The following is a 20,925-nucleotide window of genomic DNA, read 5'->3' as shown; positions in this document are numbered from 1 at the left end:
CCAACAGTGTCTTCTTAATTGTCAGTTATCTTCCTCAGACTGCCTTGATTCTCTTCCCAATCGAAAGGAATCAAAGAACGTTCGGAGAAGTTTCTTTTTGACTCCTCCTCGTACTCTCTGTACCACTCTGTGATTCTTCGTGGGCTTGTTGGTGCGCTTAAGAAGCAGCCAGTGAATTTTCTTTGCGAAGATGGAGCAGTTAAGCTCATCACTTCCATTCTTCTTTTTTTGTCTTTCTGAGAACTGTTTGATTTGCGATGAGTTTTGAGATGTCTCAAGGTCAATGAGAAAAAGAGAACTAATGAGGACTGCATTTTCATTACCCGCGGGCCGGACCGCAAAGTCCTATGTAGCAAGAGGGGCGGGTTTGGGTAGAGGTTTAGGAACCGCGGGTTACGGCGGGCTACCCCGTAAAGATCTGCCAGATATAGAGACCGCAGCGGGGCGGGTTGTCCCAATTGCCATTCCTAGTATACTATATATGCTTATCATATAGTATAAGCCTAAAATTTACGGTGATAATACAATTTTCCTTTCTGTCCTTGATACCAACGTAGTTTCTGAGTCATATTGGGAGATAATTTGTGGTGAAACAAGAAATCAATAAAAAAAAAATGTCACTAACGAAGAAAAGCAACAAGAGAGAAGACCAAAATTCGATGATAGACAATAAGGAGAAACACAAAATAGCGATTAAGGTGGATTCATCAGAAATGAAGTGATTTGTTTTCAATAATGTAATATTTGTGATGAAATGGAAAAAAAAACACAAAAAGATAAAAGAACATAATAGAAAGAAAAGATGCAACCGGTAAGAAAAATAAAGAAAAATGATAGAATCGACATTATTATAGAATATACAAAGAATATCAGTTTGACTTTTTTAGTTAGTTTGCAAATTCTAAATTTTTGGCTTAATGAGGTGAATATACAAATTCTGGAAGGAAATTAGGTAAGTGTGCAAATTTTTTAATAATTTGCGAATCGGTAGTCTGTCATGCGATCAATGACATTCTTACCCTCATCGAAATCTGACACCCTACGCTTCTTTCTGCACATCTGGATAATAAATGTTGTGTGGGAAGTTCTAGAGCGCGTGGTACATTTAGGTAGAGGACAAAATAGCAAGTGTGTACTGTGCCCTTCAATTATAACGAACAGCGAAGTGGAGTGGCTAATAATTGGGTATTGTGCTCCTCGATCTTAAACCAGCACTAACCAAACAAAATATTTTTGAAAACTAAAACCGGTTTGACAAAAATATATTAAAATATATTTAGCTTCTGGGGAAGCTTTCAATCTGTGTACAAGAACATATAGTGTTATGAAAATAATGAAGTGGATATATGTGGCAGTCAGCTGTTGAATGCTAGTGAATCATCATATGTTTTCTGCATATCTCACGGTTTGCCTTGACCTTCAGAACTATGGCTTTTCTGTATATAATAAGACACGGTAAACATTAGGTAGGCATTTTTGAATTTCTGAGTTTGTAGTACTCATGTGATATAGTACATTTTTGAGTTTGTAGTATTCATGTGATATAGTGCATTTTTGAGTTTGTAGTATTCAAGAATGTACGTATGTTAAATATCTGGATATTTTTCTATATCTGAAAAGAATGTTATGTAACCGGTTATAAAATTATCTATTATGTAACCGGAAGCTTCTGTCACCTGATATCGTTTTTAATATGAAGAAAAAATATGTTCACCCCTTTGGGTGAACATTTAAATTAACCTCTCGTTCGAATATCAATCAAAGTACCACGTAGATTATTAAATAAAAAATATTAAATTAGAAAAAAATAGCTAAAAAAAAAAGTAATTCAATTTTAACGACGCTAGCACTCTCAGGTAAATCCTAAAAACTAATTTTTAAACCCTAAATTTTAAATCCTAACCCTAAATTTTAAATCCTAGCCCTAAATTATAAACCCCAAACTCTACCTCTTAAATCCAAATCGTAGATCCTAAACCCAAACCATATACCCTAAATCCAAATCCTAGACCCTACACCCAAACCGTAAACCTAAATCGAAACATATACCCTAAACCCAAATTCTAGACCCTAAACCAAAACCCAATACCCTAAACCCAAATCTTAGACCCTAAACCCAAACCGTAAACCATAAACCCAAACCTTATAGCGTCTAGGTTTAAGGTTTGGGTGTAGGGTTTACGGTTTGGCTTTAGGAACTAGGATTTGAGTTTAGGGTATACAGTTTGGGTTTATGGCCTAGGATTTGGGTTTAAGGTATACAGTTTGGGTTTAGGGACAAGAATTTGGGTTTATGGTATAGGGTTTGGGTTAAAGTTCTAGAGTTTGGATTTAGGATTTAGGGTCTATGATTTAGGATTTAAGATTTAGGGTTTAGGGTTTAGGGTTTAGCTGGCGGTGTTAACGTCGTTAAAATTGATGTTATTCTTTTTTGGCTATTTTTAAAAAAATTATTATATTTTATTTAAATATTTATGTGGCACTTTGATTGGTCCTAGATGGTAAAGTGAATTTAAATGTTCACCCTATGGTGTGGATAACCGGTTTTAATATCAGATAGAATAAAATCATGGGAATAATCATCATCCATGAGGATGTGTGAAGTTGTGATTTAGATGCCTGAAAAATTACAGAAATGTAACTTAAGTTTAATTTAGGGTCCACATACAAACATTGAGAATGGTTCTGACCGGTTTTCATGCATAGTATCCGAAAAGGACAAAATATGAAACGTTAAACCCGCAAGGTTATATGATATAATAACTGGCTATAAAGCTTTGAGGAAAGGTATTATGGGAGCCAATGTAAAACAAATAAGAGTTCGAGAAGAATTGCATGATGTTTCAACAAAGTTTCATAGAGAAAAGTAGAAACTGGCTATAAAATGGAAAAGTAGATAGCAAAGGTTTTAAGCAAATAACATTGAATTAAATAACATTGAATTGTGAGATAACATTCTAAAGTTTCCGGTGGAACTCGTACATCATAACAACAACCATTTGTGCTTCTTCATGTAGACCAAATGGGGTGATGCAGGTGCACGTCTCTGGTCCAAACATGGCAAGCGTTTGTATTAGGAGAGCTACCATAAGACCAGAATCAACTAATTTGGCATTATGTGCAACGCCTTTGATTCTTCCATCAACCGCTTCAATGCGACCATAGAATTTCAGTAAGAACGGGGACATTTGCGAAATTGGGAGGAGGTCTTTGGTCAATGGCTTACAATGTATATTGTTGTAAACCTTGGCGGGTAGTGGTTGGTTCGTTTCAGCAATTTTAGTAATGTCTTTGCTGGCGAATAGATTAGCAACGTTGATGACGCTGTGGGAAAAGTTAAACCAGTTACAACGAAAACAATACAAAGAAAGTGGGGGCAAAACCAGATATTAATAGTGATAACCGGTTATGTCTTGCGATAGTAAGCAAACCATTGTTTCTTTAATATTCGGATAAAAATTAAAATTAATGTATAGACGGCATATAACCGGACATAACCAGCAATACTATGGAAAATCCGGAAAATATCCTTATTAGTCTAAGAAACAAATTTTTTTTTAAAAAAAAAACAAGATTGAAACAGTAAGCATATGAACAACAAAGTATAAGGATCTGGAGGTCAAAAGACCGAGCATGAGTTATGTTCTATTCCTGAATAGAGAAACCTATGGGAGAATAAAATACCTAAGAAACAATACAATTATTCAATCAATCAATATGAGATTTCAACGATTAGATCAATGGGAGAAGAAACAAACAGATCGAACCAAAGCCCTCTCTAAAAATCACATAAGACTGAAACAGTAATCACGACGATACCCCTACAAGGATCTGGAGAAATACCTCGGATGGAGACGATGAATCAAAGCTCGGGATGAAGAATTTAAGTTTTGAGAGAGAGAGAGAGACGTGCGTCTGTTTGTGTAAACTGTGAAGTCAATATATATAAGGAAGTCCTCGTAGGTAATGGATCTCGTCTTCTACAAGTGTATTGAGAATGAAATTGATGGCCATCTCGTTGATTGGTATGTAAGAGATATTATATTTGGAACTCTTGGTTTTTGCATAAGTGAGAAAGTAACGCGAGTTGAGGATTCAAAGAATTTCATCATTAATTCAAGCGCGTGCTTGACTGGAAAAGTTAAGGTTTATGTCAGTCATGTACAGCTATTTTGCAGACAAAATAAGGATAATATTGGTGTTATGAAAATACACACAGTGCCATGTCCGTTTAGCTAATAAAATTTGTTATCATTGACATATGCTGCAAATTCCCAAATTTTTTGAACGTCATAGGGTGCAATTTACCATTAAACAAAATATTATGTATATTGGCTTGTACGATCAACTAGATCTTGACCCGAACATCCGTGCAAGTTTTTTCTTTCTATAATAAAATATTTTAGTGTATATAAACAAAATTTATCGGTAACTTAATGTAATTTAGTGTTATATATTATATAGTTTTATAATACCTATTTTTATGTGGCTTATATATTATTACTATAAATTTTGTATTTTGTTACAAAAAATATTTTGAAAGCGTTATTACGTATATTTTACATATTTTTTCTAAACTTAAAATTTATATGGAAACAAATTAAATTGAACCTATATAGTAGAGACGGAAAAAATTGAGATACTGTTAAAACAATAAAAATGTTTTTCTTTAAACTATGATACACTGCACATCAAAATCATTTTGTAGTAAAGATGAGAATAAATTCATTATAATAATTTCAAGTAAAGATGAGAAATTACTTGAAATACAATAAGTTGGATAAAAAATAATTTAATTTAAAATAGAAATTAATAAGTTTAAATTGTTATTATCATTAAAGTATAATTAATATATTTTCTATAAAAAATTAAACTTTTCGCTTCATAGATTTATATTATCGAGTAAATAATTAAACATTTAGTTTTTGTTTAATTTTTAAAAATAAACTATATAGTTTAAAATTTGTTTTCATTGGTTTAAGTTAGTAATGATTAATCATTGTTAGATAATATGATTTTTGTTATTTGAAAAAAAAATCTTTATAATTTTAAAAGTTAACATCGACAATATTTAAATAATTAACATATAGAGGTATAGTATTACAACATCAAATTATATCTATTGAATTTATACTATTTATAAATCTAATGGATCATCTATTGTTTAAATCCAATTATTAATAGCCCAATAAAAATTTCTGTAGACCCAAAATTTAAATGATAAGATTATAGATTAAATGTAATATGACTTTTGAGGAATATGTCCATTAGATCTATTTTTAAAAAAAATCATACATGAATTTTTGGAGCCCATTATTCCCCTTTTTTTCATTTTATGTAATGTTATAGAAATGTTGACATATTCCACTTTCTCAAATGTATGAAACATGGAATAAAATCCACCCATATATTTATTACTTGTTCAAGACTCTTGTCGTACTACTATTACTTGGACAATGAGCAACGGCAGATTAAAAAAAAAAAACCTCTTCTCGCCTGCAAAAGCCGTGCAACACATCGTTTTGTCGTCTTTCCATTACACGGACCTACCTTATATCATCCAACGGTTCTTATCAAAACAATCCAACGGCTATCCCTCACTCTCTTCCTCTTTAAATATCAAGCCGAAGCACCCACTTCATCATCATCGTTCACTTAAAACCCTCGAACTCATCGCCTATCATCTCCAGATCTCTACTCGCCCATGGCCACTATCACCGTCGTTAAAGCTAGGCAGATCTTCGACAGCCGTGGTAATCCCACCGTCGAGGTTCGTTTCTTCTCTCACTCCCGATGCTTATTTGAGCTTAGGGTGAATGAGATTGTGATTTTGGAGACGATGATGAGTCATCGATCATGTTTATATGATTCTTGAGGCGGATCTGTGTTTATCTCGGATTTACACAGGTCTGTATAGTACTGGAGTTGGTTAATTTTGGTTGAATTCGGTTATCATATTGTTGAATTCGGTTATCGTATGGTTAAAGTCGGTTGTCTTATGGATAAATTCAGTTATCTTATGGTTTAATTCGGTTATGTTATGATTAAATTCGGTTTTATTTTGCTGGTTTAACTCAATTGATTTTGTATAGTTTGTAATACCTGGTTTTATATAATTTACAATGGACACTTATTCAAGTTAGGATAGATTTTAATCCTTAGAGAAGAAGCTTGATGGTTACTGGTGTTGATCTGATAATGGTTTAGGTCGATGTCCACACATCAAGTGGTGTTAAGGTTACAGCAGCGGTTCCGAGTGGAGCTTCCACTGGTATCTACGAGGCTCTTGAGCTTAGGGATGGTGGATCAGACTACCTTGGAAAGGGTGTCTCTAAGGTGAGACTGTGTTATTTTTTTTTTTTTTGTGTTGAAGAAGTGTTTTCTTTTTGTTTGATTTGCTCTTTGTTGATGTCTATAGGCTGTTGGCAATGTGAACTCCATCATCGGCCCAGCTTTGATTGGAAAGGTGTGTTTCTTTTTTAATTTGACTCTAGTGTTTTAGATTGTATCTAAGGAGTTGTTTTTCCGACATTTATGTTTCTTGCAGGACCCAACTCAGCAGACTGCTATTGACAACTTCATGGTCCATGAACTTGATGGTACCCAGAACGAGTGGGGTTGGTGCAAGCAAAAGGTGATTCAAAGGGAAATTCATGTTTTGTGTTTTCATTTTAAGATTGAAGGAAGAGTCTGACCATCTTGTTTCTTTATCTCTATGTGCAGCTTGGAGCCAATGCTATTCTTGCTGTATCTCTAGCTGTCTGCAAAGCTGGGGCTGTTGTCAGTGGCATTCCTCTCTACAAGGTAGGATGGTCTTGCGTCTAACTTGGTTTTTATCTGGTACTAGATGCTCTAATCTTGTCCATTTGAGTGCAGCACATTGCCAATCTTGCTGGTAACCCTAAGATCGTGCTACCAGTTCCTGCGTTCAACGTTATCAATGGTGGATCACATGCCGGAAACAAGCTCGCCATGCAGGAGTTTATGATCCTCCCTGTTGGAGCTTCTTCTTTCAAAGAAGCCATGAAAATGGGTGTTGAAGTTTACCACAACTTGAAGGTAAGCTTTGAATCATTGTGTCTTTAAAATTTCCTCATTAAGGGTATGCAAAATATGTGTGTTCCCCTATTACAGCTGCTGTAACTTATGTTAATTTCCGTGGACTAACATGTTTTCGTATGTTTTTTCAGTCTGTGATCAAGAAGAAGTATGGCCAGGATGCCACAAACGTCGGTGATGAAGGTGGCTTTGCACCAAACATTCAAGAAAACAAGGAAGGTCTTGAACTACTGAAGACTGCTATCGAGAAGGCTGGATACACTGGCAAAGTTGTCATTGGAATGGATGTTGCCGCTTCTGAGTTCTACTCATCTGACAAGACCTACGACTTGAACTTCAAAGAAGAGGTTGAACTTCCCTTGATTAATTGCTTTTCTTTTTGCTAAATTGATTAAAAACTCAGGAACTATGCTCATCCTCTGTTTGTTACTCTGCAGAACAACAATGGTTCTCAGAAGATTTCTGGAGATGCTCTCAAGGACCTGTACAAGTCCTTCGTTGCTGAGTACCCAATTGTGTCCATTGAGGACCCATTTGACCAAGATGACTGGGAGCACTATGCTAAGATGACCGCCGAGTGTGGAGACAATGTTCAGATTGTCGGTGATGATTTGTTGGTCACCAACCCCAAGGTTTGTAACCTAAACCATATGTTATTCCACTTTCTATCTCTATCTGTATTGCTTATCTCGTTCTTCTTCCAGAGAGTTGCGAAGGCAATCGCAGAAAAGTCTTGCAATGCTCTTCTCTTGAAGGTTAACCAAATCGGGTCAGTAACAGAGAGTATTGAGGCAGTGAAGATGTCAAAGAGAGCAGGATGGGGAGTGATGGCCAGTCACCGAAGTGGTGAAACTGAAGACACCTTCATTGCTGACTTATCCGTTGGCTTGTCTACTGTAAGTTTTACACCATTCAAATGCCAAGCAACACACTACCTTGCTGTCTGATTCTCATTTTGATTTCTCTCTCTCTTGACAGGGACAAATCAAGACGGGAGCTCCTTGCAGATCCGAGCGTCTTGCCAAGTACAACCAGGTTAGACATGATCTGTGTGTTTTAACAACAATCAGCTTTTCATTGACTAATCTGTTTGGTTGATTGTTGTAATCATGACCAGCTTTTGCGTATTGAGGAGGAGTTGGGATCAGAGGCAGTTTACGCTGGAGCCAACTTCCGCAAGCCTGTGGAGCCTTACTAGAAGAAGTGCAAAGCTTTTTTGAAGCAAAGTGGTCTTCTCTTGTGACGAGAAGCAAGATGAGAGTTGTGTTTGGCCAAATAAAAAACTACGCTTTTGTTTTTCCCTGCGTTTATGATTTGAACCCTTATTTTTGTAAGAGAAACCTGATTGATAGTTTGTCTCTACAGCAGCGTTCTTTTATAATCTAATTTCGGCTTTACCCAATTTCTCGTGTGATTCTTATGAATCACATGGTCTGTCTTCTAACTGGTTACATGTGCTACAGCTTGTTTCAAGCATCTGTAGTATAAATGGTTTCTTTAGAGTTATAAACTTTATATAATTGTGACTTCTAAGGTCTAACGCAGAAAAGAAAATGTTTACGTTAGATATTTCCTATTCTGTAAACTAGAGTTCAAGTGTTTTACAAACTGTCAAGACTCAAGACCACTAGTACCAACTTGAATCGAAGATCTTAAATTGTAACCAGAATCGTTTGTCCTCTCTGTTTTATCGTTCACTTTAGCGTTGAAACAAAGTTTTGTTTGGTTAAAAAAAGCAAGCAACTGAGGAATGGTTTGATTATCAAGTTTCGCTGTGGGATAAAATCTAACATTGCTTTATAAACAACATATTCCTTCATTTCAATAAAAGCAGGTTTGCCCGAGTGGTTAAGGGGGAAGACTTAAGTTCTTCTGCACATAAGTGCGCGTGGGTTCGAACCCCACAGCCTACACTATATTTTTTATTATGATATATCTCATTTAGGTTCTTGGCTTCTAACCTTTTTGCCATCTTGTAGGAATCTGAAAATCACCCTTCAAAAGAACAAGGCTTGAACTGGTGAATTCGACAAATTCATATTCCAGCGAACAAAATGGCCGCTGGACGTCTTCTCCTAGGTCTTTGCATGATTCAGAAGCCTATCCTTCCATTAGTGCAACCTAGAGAATGCAGGTAGGAAGGGAGTTCAGCCTCAATCTCGTGTTGCCAGCTCAGGAACTTTGCTTAATCTCAGGATCTCTGTCAGATAGACAGATGCTTTTTACATGATTCAACATGTATACAAAATATGCCCAAGCAAGATGTCAGGAAAGCTCACTCTCTTCCTCAACGTGATCCTAGGGCTTCCAGCGAAATCTCAAAGTGACTCTGTACGGACCTTATCTTCAAGCAGCCAAAACACTAATACGCATGAACTACCGGATGCATCTCTTGTTGAAAAGTTTGACTCCAAGTCAAAAAGCTGAAAATGCTCCAGGACAAGCGAACATGAGTGCTTTGATGGAAGCTGTCATGAAGAGTGGAATCCTTTCTAATAATTCAACTTGTGATGCAATCAAGGAGGAAAGTTTTCAAAATGAGGTGGTCAGCCCAAGAGCACTGACCCTGTCAGCAGCCTCTAAGCTTAAGACTGTGCCCACCAACTGGTGTAACATCAGCACAGACATCAAACGAGAATAGTAAGGCCTCAGATCCTATATCTTCCCTCTTGAGTTCCTTAGTTTCAAAGGGCTTGATATCTGCTTCAAAGACTGAGCTGCCATCTCTTGTACAATGTGCGGCTCCTTCCATATCACAGGACCATAGTTCTGATCATTCTACCAGTAGCTCTTTGTCTGTAACCGTGGTTCCATCAGATGCTCAGCCCTTAGTTTCGGTGAAGAAGGGTCCTTCCACTGCACCGGAGGTTGCACCAGTCGGAACAGCAAAATCGGAACCTGAAACCCTCATAGGATTGAAGTTTAGGGCAGATAAAATCCGTGAGCTTCACCCCGCAGTGATTAGTAATCTCTTTGATGATCTTCCACATCTCTGCAACTCCTGTGGTGTTCGCCTTAAACAAAAGGAAGACCTTGACAGACACATGGAGCTGCACGATAAGAAGCTTGAGTTAAGTGGCACAAACAGTAAATGTAGAGTTTGGTTTCCAAAGGCTGAGGACTGGTTGTCCATACAGGTTGTTTGACCAAGAGTTCTTTGCCGAGCTGGAAGTTAGGAAAGCAATCAAACAGGTAAGTTAGTTCTATAGTCAATCTCTAAAGCTCTCTGATCTCAAACTTAATTCAGCATTAATTTCACCTTACGTTTTCCTTACTCGTTTGGTTCCATTCTTCTAGGAAATTATTTGAGTAACCTCCATACGAAGGCCAAGAAACCTATCCTGGAGGAAGTGGTAGAATCACAGAGGGAACAGGTTCGTGAGTTCTCATGATACTAATTTTGTAGAATAGTGTCAAGCTTTGAGTTGGAGAAAAAAAAAGATGTGCAGTATTTATTAAAAAGTTCTCATGTATATATGCCTTTGTCTCTCTCCTTTTTTATTCTATACGAAATACAAAAGAGCAAAGAAGCCTTCCCAGTATTGCACATTCCATATTATATGCCTTTCTTTCATGTGTGACAAAGGAATGAGGACACTAGGATTTCTTATGAACAGAGATTTGTCAGGTTACGTATCATGACTCATGAGCATCGGAAGCAACCCATGAGGCCAAATATGTACCTTTGCAATGATTTTATTCTCATATGTCATTTTGGAGTTAGCAGTTGCCTTCATGACAACCATTTGCTTACTTGTAGAGTGGATGGGGAAAGAGGAAATTAAAATCAAACATTTAATTTGAGAAAGAGAGAAATGCAAAAGGTGTGTGAGATTTAAATTGAGTATGTGGAGTGTTGTATGCAGGTGGGGTGAGAGAGCTAAAAAGAAGAGAGCGAATTTCCTTCCTTTCGGGAAACCCACACCAATGTTCACGTGAATAAGAGCTGGTCAACATTTAATGTTGAATCGGATAGGCTTCCTTTTCAATTTCGTTGAGGATAAGCTAAGGGTTTTTTGATTATTCGTAAATTTAACTAGTCATTGCTTAATCAGATAGGTCCAGTGATGCAAGTCTTCCCCTCCCGTGTTTGTTCTTTTTTGTAAGATTGCATAATTGTCAATACTTTAGAAGACGTCACTTGGTAATATGTTTCTTAGATTTACGAATTTAAAAGACCAAACACACACGTCTTATTACAACAACTAACCTGTATAATTCCAGGTCAAACCATTATTCAATTTGTTTTTCTTGCAACAAGCTATTAATTAATTTATCATTTTGGCGGCAACTATAAATTAACTTGTTTATGTGGATTAATAATTAAATAAATGTAGACTGAAAAAGAGCTATCGATGGGTCCGTTCGTTGAGTTTTCATAAAGACGTTTATATAACGACCCAAGAGATTTTTTTTTCTTTTACAATATGGATTTATAAATAAACTGAACTGAAATAGAGAAAGCTATTTTTAGTATATCATTATGGTTGGAGGCTTGGAGCCGTGATTAGTTAATTTTAGGTTCAAACTTCAAACAATCAAATGTGTGTAGAAAATGCATACTCAAGGACGTTGGAATATAAATATATGAAAAAATCTTCTTCTTTTTTTATCAAAAAGATGAAAAAATATCTTAACAATAATATATACCATTCAAATCAATCTTTGTTGGATTATACATGTTGATAAAATCAGGAATATCATTTTTGATCAAAATTTCAGGATATAGCTAAATTTTATTAAATTATTACATGCTGATAATGCAAGGAACATGGATACAAAACTATATAATTATATACCTCTTGATCTCTTGTCGTTGGCTTATTTTGTTTAATTTAATCCCATATGGCCATATCTAAGTTACATTTAATGGTTCGATTTCTTTAAATTTCATCAACTAAAGTTTTAAAATAAATATTTTACAGACCAGATGAAACTCAAAAAGTCAGAAGGGAGAGACATGGACACACCTTCACATATGCCCGAATGAATACACATCCAAGAGAACAAGAATAATTCATCTCTTTCTTTCTTCTCCATATCTTCTCTGCAACTCTTCCGTACCAAATCTTTAAAACTTCCTCAGTTTTTTCTACTTTTACATTTCTCCTGGAAGAATAACCTCTCTTTTGAAAGTTCCATTCACTCTGTCAAGTCTATGTTCTTCCACGTCGTCGCTAATCTCTAAAGACAGAATCTGTAAACTTTATCTTCTTTTCAAAACTTTGTCTCCCTCCTCAAGTTATTTCTTATCTCTCTTTAATCACACGTATAGCATCCATAACCCTTTTGAAAATCTTTCCTTAAAGTTTCCATCTTTCCAACTTTCTCAGAAAAAATTGCTTTCATTTTCTTCCTCTCTTTCTCATCAACATGAGAGGTCTCGCGGCTTGTTACAGCGAACACGCCATTAAAGTATCAGACACGTACTGTTCAGGCCCTTCAAACCATACCTACATCTCTCCGACATTACCTCCTTCGATCCCCGACACGGTAACCACCACTTATACATCCTCCTCCTCCTCCGACAAACCCGTCTCTGTTTCCCTCACCTGGTCGGATAATCTCACCGTCGTGATCTCGACGCCGGCGAAGTCTTACTCCGTTTCGCTAAAGAAACCAAAAGGGTCGAGAAAGCTGACTTCTTCCTCCGGCTCACTCAACGCTGAGATCCTCTGGGATCTAACGGAGGCTGAGTACGACAACGGCGGTCCTGAACCGACGAGAGGATTCTCCGTGGCCGTCGTGGTGAATTCAGAGGTTGTCCTCCGAGTCGGCGACGTTGACCGGCGAGACACGTCGTCGTGGAGGGTCTCGAGAACGGAGAGATACTCCGGGAGTTGCTGGCTCTCGACAAAAGCTAAATTCTCCGACGCCGGGAGTAAACACGAGATTCAGATACAATGCGGCGGAGGAGGTGGCGGTGGCGGTGGAGGAGAGGAAGGGTATTTATGGAAACAGAAAAGTCCTGAAACGATGTCGGTTTGGGTGGATAAGAGGAAAGTGTTTCAGGTGAAGAAGCTCAAATGGAACTTCAGAGGGAACCAAACAATGTTCTTCGACGGTATGCTCATCGACATGATGTGGGACTTGCACGACTGGTTCTTCAAAGAAACGGCGTCGTCTTCTTCGACTGGTTCTAAAACGACGTCGTCTTCGTCCTCTTCTTCCTCCTCGTCTTCTCCTCCGTGTGCAGTGTTTATGTTCAGGAGGAGGAGTGGATTGGACAGCAGGTTGTGGCTAGAGGAAGATGAAGAAGAGAGCAAGAAGATTGGGTTAAGAGAAGCCAAACATTCGTTCTCTCTTGTCATTTGTGTTTCTAAAAAGTAAAAAAAAAAAAATTACTGATGCATTGATTTTTTAACCCTTTGTTATATGGATGGTTTTGACATTAACATAACTCCTCGTTGTCTGATTTTAATATATAAAGTTTTCATGATATTTGAAGTAGATGTTCTTGTTTAGCATCTGCATTGACTCTCAATTGTTAATTACATTACATATAAGATCATATGGTCTCAAATTATCAAAAACTTACACGTTTAGATCATCCGACTCTTAATCTGTAATTGTTTCAAGTTCTATAAATCTCTGGAACAACCATGTGTAGAACTATTGATAAATTGAGCTATTGATAATGATCAAAATTTATCTTTTTAATGGTTAAAAACTTATTGAGAGATTCACCAATGGTGATAATCTTTCTTATCATCAAACGCCATGTATTATTTATTTTCAAGTTTCGATGAGAGTATGATTCCAAAATTTTGAACAGTAAATTTAATCATGGATCACGTGTCTTTAGACCCGGTTTAAAACCAACAATCATTTGTCCGTTTTTTACTAGTCGTGTGGTTTCTGTTTGACGTGAAACACCAGATAATTCACCTACCTTTCGTCCGTCGTGTACACTTTTAATTTTGACCATTTGCTTTCTCGCATGCATGTCCAAAGGTACGAAGATAAGCATAAAGACCCTTTTTAAATTAAGATCCAAGTCGAAAGCCAGCTCCTAGCTCCTGTGACGAACAAACAATCAACCAAGTAACAACCCCACAAGTTTATGAGCGCTAGGAACTCCCTCACAAAGTCACAAGTTCACTTTGAATGCAGCATGTAGATCCCACCCCAAAAATGATAAATCCTCTCCAGACAGCTATTAGATTTAAGTCCTCATTATTTTTACGTTGTCTGTGTTTATTTGGGGAAGTTTCACGAGGACTCATCTGTCATGAATTTTTCCATTTCTTTTCACGGGATTTATGTAACAATCCTCTTCTCTTTTCTTTATCAAAATAAAGAAAAAAGGAGAAAGGAACTATCTACTTAAAGAATTGTCACAATCTATGGCTGGGTTTGATAGCGTGGAAGTTTGCCTTCACTATCACGTAATCAAAACTGAATTTATATTTTAAACCGTACGTGGTAGACGAATTATGCATCAAATAAATGTATGTAACCTTATTTATCAGCCTAAAAAGGCACATATGAAAAATGTAATGAAGAAAGAGTCCAAAAGAATTTGATGATTCTTAAAAATACCACTCAAAAATAATGTGATGAGTCGCAGTTTTTCTTTCAATGGGCTACTCATTAGTCTCACATAACTATCAGATCTAATTTCTGTTCCAAGATCTCAAAGTCAAATTTTGCAAATGTTCACTGTTTTCTAGAAATTTTCATCTGACTAAAACTAGATTAAAAAATGTAAATACTGATCGGCAATTATTAGGTAGGGTGATTAAAGAGACTGTTATGGAACTCCAGATATTAGAAGAGGTTGACGAAAGTTGTTGGGCTTACAACTTAGGAGCCCAAACTGCAATATGTTTGCTACAGGCCTACAAGTAGCCGACATGTCAAGACTTGCTACACAACACGCTTACCTGTCATGCTTTACACATTTCAATGCAATAAGAAATTCACTCTTTCTATTGGAACTAAAATTTTCCTCAGTAATCTACTTTTTATTGATCTGTTAAGATACAATACATTTAAAGTGTGAACACTAATTCAAGAAAAAAATATCCGAACTTCTACCAAAATTGTATAGTAGAAGTTGTACTATCATCATATTGAGATACTTGCAAACTTGTTGGAGTCCTTTGACATTGCCACTATTTTTATGCCGAACGGATTTACCGACTGCTTCCAGAATACACGCTACCTTTAAGAGTATATATAGCATGAGACTAAGATCAAAAGAAAAGGTTTACAAAACAATTTGACTTTGTTGAACAAACATTAAGCTAGCCCTCGATCATTCCATTTACAAAGTAGTATAATCATTCCCAATGTTTTTAACAAAATATCATAGCTAGAGAACATATTTAGACACCATATAATTGACTTAGAAGATGTCTATACATGTATCATTAGTTTTAGTTACTTTCTAAATACATTATCATATAAAGAGATACTTCAATACATCTTAGCAAGAGAAGAGATACTTCAATACATTAACATTCAATGTCTAATGAATTTATTCTTGGTTCCATATATAAAGTCTCTACTAGTTAAATTACTCTACACGAACATTTGAGCCAAATACCATAAGGTTCATAAGCCGTAGGATTACTCTACTATATAGGAATCAGATTACATATATGTATATTTGGTGTTATTATCCTAATACACTAAAACTTACTCGGACCAATAGTAGTCAAGGCCTAGTTATTAACTAACTTCATTAGAAATGTGTCTAGCGATGCAGTTTATGAACATATTATTATCTTTAAAACATTAGAATTTATATTCAATAATATGAGTCGAATATTTACTAATCTCTATTATGAAAGAATTATTATCTTTAAAACATTAGAATTTAATTTTTTTCTTCGATGAGTTATGAACATATTATTATCTTTAAAACATTAGAATTTATATTCAATAATATGAGTCGAATATTTACTAATCTCTACAAATATATTATGACACATACATGCTTTTTTATTTTCTAATTAATTAATTTTTATTTTATGTAAATTAGTTTATAAAATCATGCATGTAATTAATAATCATCTAATATTTACATATATTTATAAATTAAAATATTTTTATAACCAATTAATATTTTTAGACAATGAAATATTAAATATATATTTTCATGCTTATATATATATATATATATTAAAATATATGTAGTTTTTTATAAACACTTATATATATATATATATATATATATATATATATATATATTCAATTTACATATTCATAACTTTTATATAAAAAAAGTTAATGTTTTCAATTTTATTATATATTTTAACTGATATACCTTTTATATAATGTTTAAATTTTCTTTGTGTTTATTAAAATAAAAAAGACTATTGATAAAATATTGTTTCATTTTATTTTGGATATTTAATTTACAAAAAAAAAATTTAACATTCGGTCAAATATGTTAATTCGATAAATTAGTTCACCCAGTTAGATCTGCAATTGTTATGCATGATCTAATTGATCTGCATTTATTTTATTTATTTGTATTTTATGTTTGATTTGCATTTTTGAAGCCTTAATTAGGTGAAAATTTTAATTAATATATATATATATATATATGGAGCTAGTATATATATATGGAGCTGATGCGGACATATCCCACGGTATATCGAGACGTGAAATTGATTTCTTACCCTAATGGATTTGACAAGTTTTGTTGAGATTAATAAAGAAAGTCTATTACAATATAATAATGTTTAGTGGATCGGAGTGATAAAGCCTTAATTAAATAAATTGACCTAAAAAGCGATGCACTCACTAAGTTGTTTCTTAGCATTTCTAAAACACTCTAAGATGTGATTACTATAGGGGTGGGTGTTCGGGTACCCATTCGGATTCGGTTCGGATCTAACCGGATTTCGGGTTTTTGAGTTTAAAGATTTCAGCCCCATTCGGGTATTTCTAAATTTCGGTTCGGGTTCGGTTCGGATCTTTGCGGGTTCGGTTAGGGTTCGGATAACCCATTTCAATTATTTTTAAAATTTTAATATTCATTATATGCTTAAAATTTTTCAAAATCTATAAAACAAAATAATATACTACATATAAATTTGTATAATATATGTCAAAATACCTAAAATTAACATATACATGGGTTTGATTTGAATATTTGGATTGAAAAGCAATAGATATTTCAAGCATTTTGGTGTTTTGAATATATTTTAGCTATTTTTGACATTTACTTTTGACTATTTATATATATTTTCAAGTATTTTAGACAACTTAAAAGAATATTATATATTTTGGATGTTTTTAATATATATTAAATCTAAAATTAAGTAATATATTTAGGTATATAAATCTATTTCGGTTACATTCGGGTACCCGAGATACTTCGGTTCGGGTCGGATTTGGTTTCGGTTCTTTAGATACCAAAATTTTGAACCCGTTCGGATATTTAATCAATTTCGGTTCGGGTTTTTGTACTATTTTTTCGGATCGGGTTCGGTTCGATTCTTCGGATCCGGGTTTTTTGCCCAGCCCTAGATTACTATATATAAGTATTCCTCCCCAGTCAACTATATATTCATTTCTATTCTGGAATAACCATTCACCCCCAAAGTACGCAATATATATATTATATATTTATAGGGTGAATAATGTGTGAGTAATTCTGCCACATTGAAGCGTCATTTACCTAGTTTTATTTCAAGCAAAAGTAAGTAGTCCAACTTCTAATTAAAGTGTTTATAAAATAAAGTGATGTCAAGATCATGAATGACATTTATATATCTTATGTATTAATTCATGAACCTGAGATAACGAAAACTACCACTTTAAATAGAAACGGGCATATACATCTGCGACTTATTTGACAACCACCTAAAAACGCGATTTTACAACCAGAGAAGCAATTAAAAGTATGTCTTTACAGCTTTAACTTCATCATCAAAGAGCTGTGATCACTCCCTTCCAAACCCTAATCTCTTCATCCATAACTGGTTTGCACTTTGTTCACTCTCTTCTCTTCACTACTTCACTCTACAACTAACTTAACTCCCCCATAAAATGGCTTCGATCTCATCCTCTCCTTCATCAAACTCATCACCCATCTCTCCTCAAACCTCTAATTCTCATTATCAATATATATGCCAGGAACCTCCAAAGAAAATGGTGGCCGCCACCCTTTGTTCAAGGGAGTGAGACAACGAAAGAACTCAGACAAATGGGTGTCCGAGATACGTGAGCCGAGAACACCTAACCGTATCTGGTTAGGAACATTCTCGACCCCGGAGATGGCGGCAATAGCCTATGATGTGGCTGCTCTAGCACTCAAAGGAACTCAAACCGAACTCAACTTTCCAAACTCAGCTTCATCTTTCCCTGTCCCAGCCTCCATGTCTCCAGGAGACATCCAAGCCGCAGCCGCTTCAGCCGCCGCTGCTTTTGGTGCTGCTAGGGATGCGATTGTCATGGCCAATAACAACAGCGCAACAAGCAGTGTGGAACGGAGTAACGTGATGATGATGAATGATAGTTATGAGGATACATATGGATTCATGGACGAGGATTTCATATTTGACATGCCTAATATGCTCATGAACATGGCTGAAGGAATGCTTCTCAGCCCGCCTCGTCAACCTACCTTTGATGCTGCTTCCGACGGTTATGGTTACACAGGGGCAGACGATTACTTGTGGAGTTTTCCTTGATAACTAAACTAATCAACCATATATATATATATATATAAGTATGTGAGTGTGTACATGTTTATATATACTATCTATATGTATGTACGAAATAAGGAAACGGTGTCTAGTGATGCATTGCATGCACGGTTAGGCCCCGTTAAGACGGTCAGATAAGGTCGTACTATATTAAAGTTTTTGCCTTAAGATTATGTCTTACAATCTAGTCATGATGTAAATTAATTCCAAATGTTATCGCAGTCAATGCCTTGAGTGATACTACTTTGTTTAGTTTACAGATGGATAATTTTTTCATAAGGCTTGGGATCAAACAGTTGTTGAAATAACTGATGTTTGTAATAATAACTGATGCTTGACAGAAGTATGAAAACAATTTGCACCGTGAACCCATTTCGAGTGTGCTTGTGAAAGTGAATGGAAAAAAAAATTCACGTAATGGTCACCAATGCTATGGAATGATTCTAGTTGCAACATATATATAATGGACCACCACATCATATCTCTTCATGGTAATTCAAATTTCGATATAGTTTGAATTTTGGCCTAGAAAATTTTGGTGAAAATATAATTTTTTGAACCGTTTTATTATTTATTTTTGTTACCTAAGTAACTTGCAGAATGAACTTGAGCATTGCATATCTTATATATATATATATATATATAGCCCTAGCAAACAGATAAAGAAAATATTTGCAAATAATACTCGAGGTCGACGATACATAGCTAGTTAGAAGAATGAAAAGATGCTAAATGGGTTTGGTGAGGATAGCACACAAGTTGATTGTGGATAGGAGTCATAATCGAATCATAACCTTGCTGATTTTGTATATGTAGTTTTCTTTCTACATTAATTAATGTTTTTAATAAAAGTCTTTTCGGGACAAAGATGTGTTAAGTCTAACCTTATATTGACCAGTTAAAATTATCCATTCCACATTTTTATATTTTTTATTAAATAAAGACTTAGAAACCTTCAAAGAAAATATCTAACATGGGTATTTTATAATAAAAAAATTGAAAATAATCAAACCTAAAGAAAAAAAAGAGAAGGAAGTTCCAAATTAACAGTTTTGAAGAACTTCGTTGGAAACTCAGGGTACACTTGTCATTTTGTGATTGAAGTAATTATATTTTCAGATTTAAATTTAGTTAAACAATTAATTTATATTTAAAAATTTAGTTAAAAAATTAATGTATATTAAAATATTAATATATTTTTTTAAGAACTTTTTAAAGTTTTTAACCATTGTGGCTGCTCTTACGTACGTAACATTTTGGTATTTGACCTAATATAAATCTGGAAGACTCCGAACTAGTAAATTTAATAAAATCGGAAAGCAAACGGAAATACTTTAGTTATTCTACCAAAAGAATTGATAATATTTTATTAGTTAAGTACTACTTTTTTTTCTATTTTTTGCATACTGCTGCTAGAATCGAATTCCTAAAGTTTTGAATTTGTTTTCATGCACTGGAGAAGCTTGTCAACTATACAAAACAAAAAAGTTTCTAAAAAAAAAATAACTTCTTTAACTTAACACTTGACAAAATTATAACACTTTTATATGTATGGAAGAAATTGATGCATACACATGCACATGTACGAAAGGTCTAAATATATTTCAACTATATGGGCCTTTTGAAATTTAACAACAATCCAAGTAGCCCACAAGAAAAATGATGAACAATGGATATTTAAGTCTTGTTGGTTAGAAATGAATGAATGAATTCAAAGGTTGGTACTTCTTTTACTTCTTCTGTTCATTAGCTTCTCCTCCCACCAAGATGTTAGCCGTACGTACTTTGAACCTCTGAAGCTTTACGATGGCCTCCTCGACTAGACTGCCCTCTCGAGAGCGCGTCATGTGATTATTAACGCGCATGTCAAGCTTAGAACGCTCGTGATCTTGAATCATCCCTTGAATCTCTTCACGACAACTTGTCTGGTCTGTAGGATTAGAGAACGGTGTTTTGTTGCTTATTAATACGTTTGTGAAAATAGAAAATGTGACAAATAACAATTTTGAAAGCAGTAGAAGGGAAATGTCAAAATTAATCGGTGTTTTATTCAGGAATTGATATGTGTATTCAGTTTGTAAGGCTCAAGGCATGATTTAAATAAGGAAGAATACGAATTAAACGACCGAGTCTTCTTCCACAGACTTAGCAAAAAAACAAAGGAAATATCAAACATAGTTACTAATTCGAGACGTTGAAC

At 34.9% G+C, this 20,925-nt stretch overlaps 4 protein-coding genes and 1 non-coding gene across 5 annotated transcripts; all 5 read left to right on the top strand.

Annotated features, from left to right (window-relative positions):
* The first annotated feature begins 5,628 nt into the window (after positions 1–5,628).
* Positions 5,629–8,461, top strand: LOC106336268 (bifunctional enolase 2/transcriptional activator-like). Its single transcript, XM_013775052.1, has 11 exons — positions 5,629–5,770; positions 6,208–6,336; positions 6,419–6,466; positions 6,548–6,634; positions 6,724–6,804; positions 6,877–7,059; positions 7,191–7,406; positions 7,497–7,691; positions 7,764–7,955; positions 8,038–8,094; positions 8,177–8,461. Exons 1-11 carry the CDS (start codon positions 5,705–5,707, stop codon positions 8,255–8,257), a joined length of 1,335 nt encoding a protein of 444 aa, XP_013630506.1. The 5' UTR covers positions 5,629–5,704; the 3' UTR covers positions 8,258–8,461.
* A 151-nt stretch (positions 8,462–8,612) lies between these two features.
* On the top strand, positions 8,613–10,416 carry LOC106329877. The gene is given in 9 exon segments (XM_013768486.1): positions 8,613–8,620; positions 9,106–9,181; positions 9,184–9,249; positions 9,251–9,280; positions 9,282–9,364; positions 9,366–9,474; positions 9,476–9,661; positions 9,663–10,251; positions 10,357–10,416. Coding segments are annotated over 8 exon segments (1,101 nt in total). The 3' UTR covers positions 10,206–10,251; positions 10,357–10,416.
* Positions 8,890–8,972, top strand: TRNAL-UAA. The gene has a single exon. It is a non-coding gene; the product is annotated as a tRNA-Leu (tRNA).
* Positions 10,417–11,968: 1,552 nt separating the features above from the next.
* On the top strand, positions 11,969–13,521 carry LOC106331915. Its single transcript, XM_013770350.1, has one exon. It carries the CDS (start codon positions 12,433–12,435, stop codon positions 13,387–13,389), a length of 957 nt encoding a protein of 318 aa, XP_013625804.1. The 5' UTR covers positions 11,969–12,432; the 3' UTR covers positions 13,390–13,521.
* A 4,625-nt stretch (positions 13,522–18,146) lies between these two features.
* On the top strand, positions 18,147–18,710 carry LOC106334076 (ethylene-responsive transcription factor ERF024). Its single transcript, XM_013772431.1, has one exon. It carries the CDS (start codon positions 18,147–18,149, stop codon positions 18,708–18,710), a length of 564 nt encoding a protein of 187 aa, XP_013627885.1.
* Positions 18,711–20,925: the final 2,215 nt, after the last annotated feature.

Source organism: Brassica oleracea, chromosome C3, assembly GCF_000695525.1.
Source record: "Brassica oleracea var. oleracea cultivar TO1000 chromosome C3, BOL, whole genome shotgun sequence".
Taxonomy (NCBI): Eukaryota; Viridiplantae; Streptophyta; class Magnoliopsida; order Brassicales; family Brassicaceae; genus Brassica; species Brassica oleracea.
This window is presented reverse-complemented; position numbering and strand designations above follow the sequence as displayed.

Bases quoted from the DNA above. Each gene is read 5' to 3' on its own strand.
- LOC106336268 (XM_013775052.1), top strand. From the start codon at position 5,705: ATGGCCACTATCACCGTCGTTAAAGCTAGGCAGATCTTCGACAGCCGT. The intron at 5,771-6,207 runs GTTCGTTTCTTC...ATAATGGTTTAG, and splicing joins GTGGTAATCCCACCGTCGAG to GTCGATGTCCACACATCAAG. The intron at 6,467-6,547 runs GTGTGTTTCTTT...TGTTTCTTGCAG, and splicing joins GCCCAGCTTTGATTGGAAAG to GACCCAACTCAGCAGACTGC.
- LOC106331915 (XM_013770350.1), top strand. From the start codon at position 12,433: ATGAGAGGTCTCGCGGCTTGTTACAGCGAACACGCCATTAAAGTATCA.
- LOC106334076 (XM_013772431.1), top strand. From the start codon at position 18,147: ATGCCAGGAACCTCCAAAGAAAATGGTGGCCGCCACCCTTTGTTCAAG.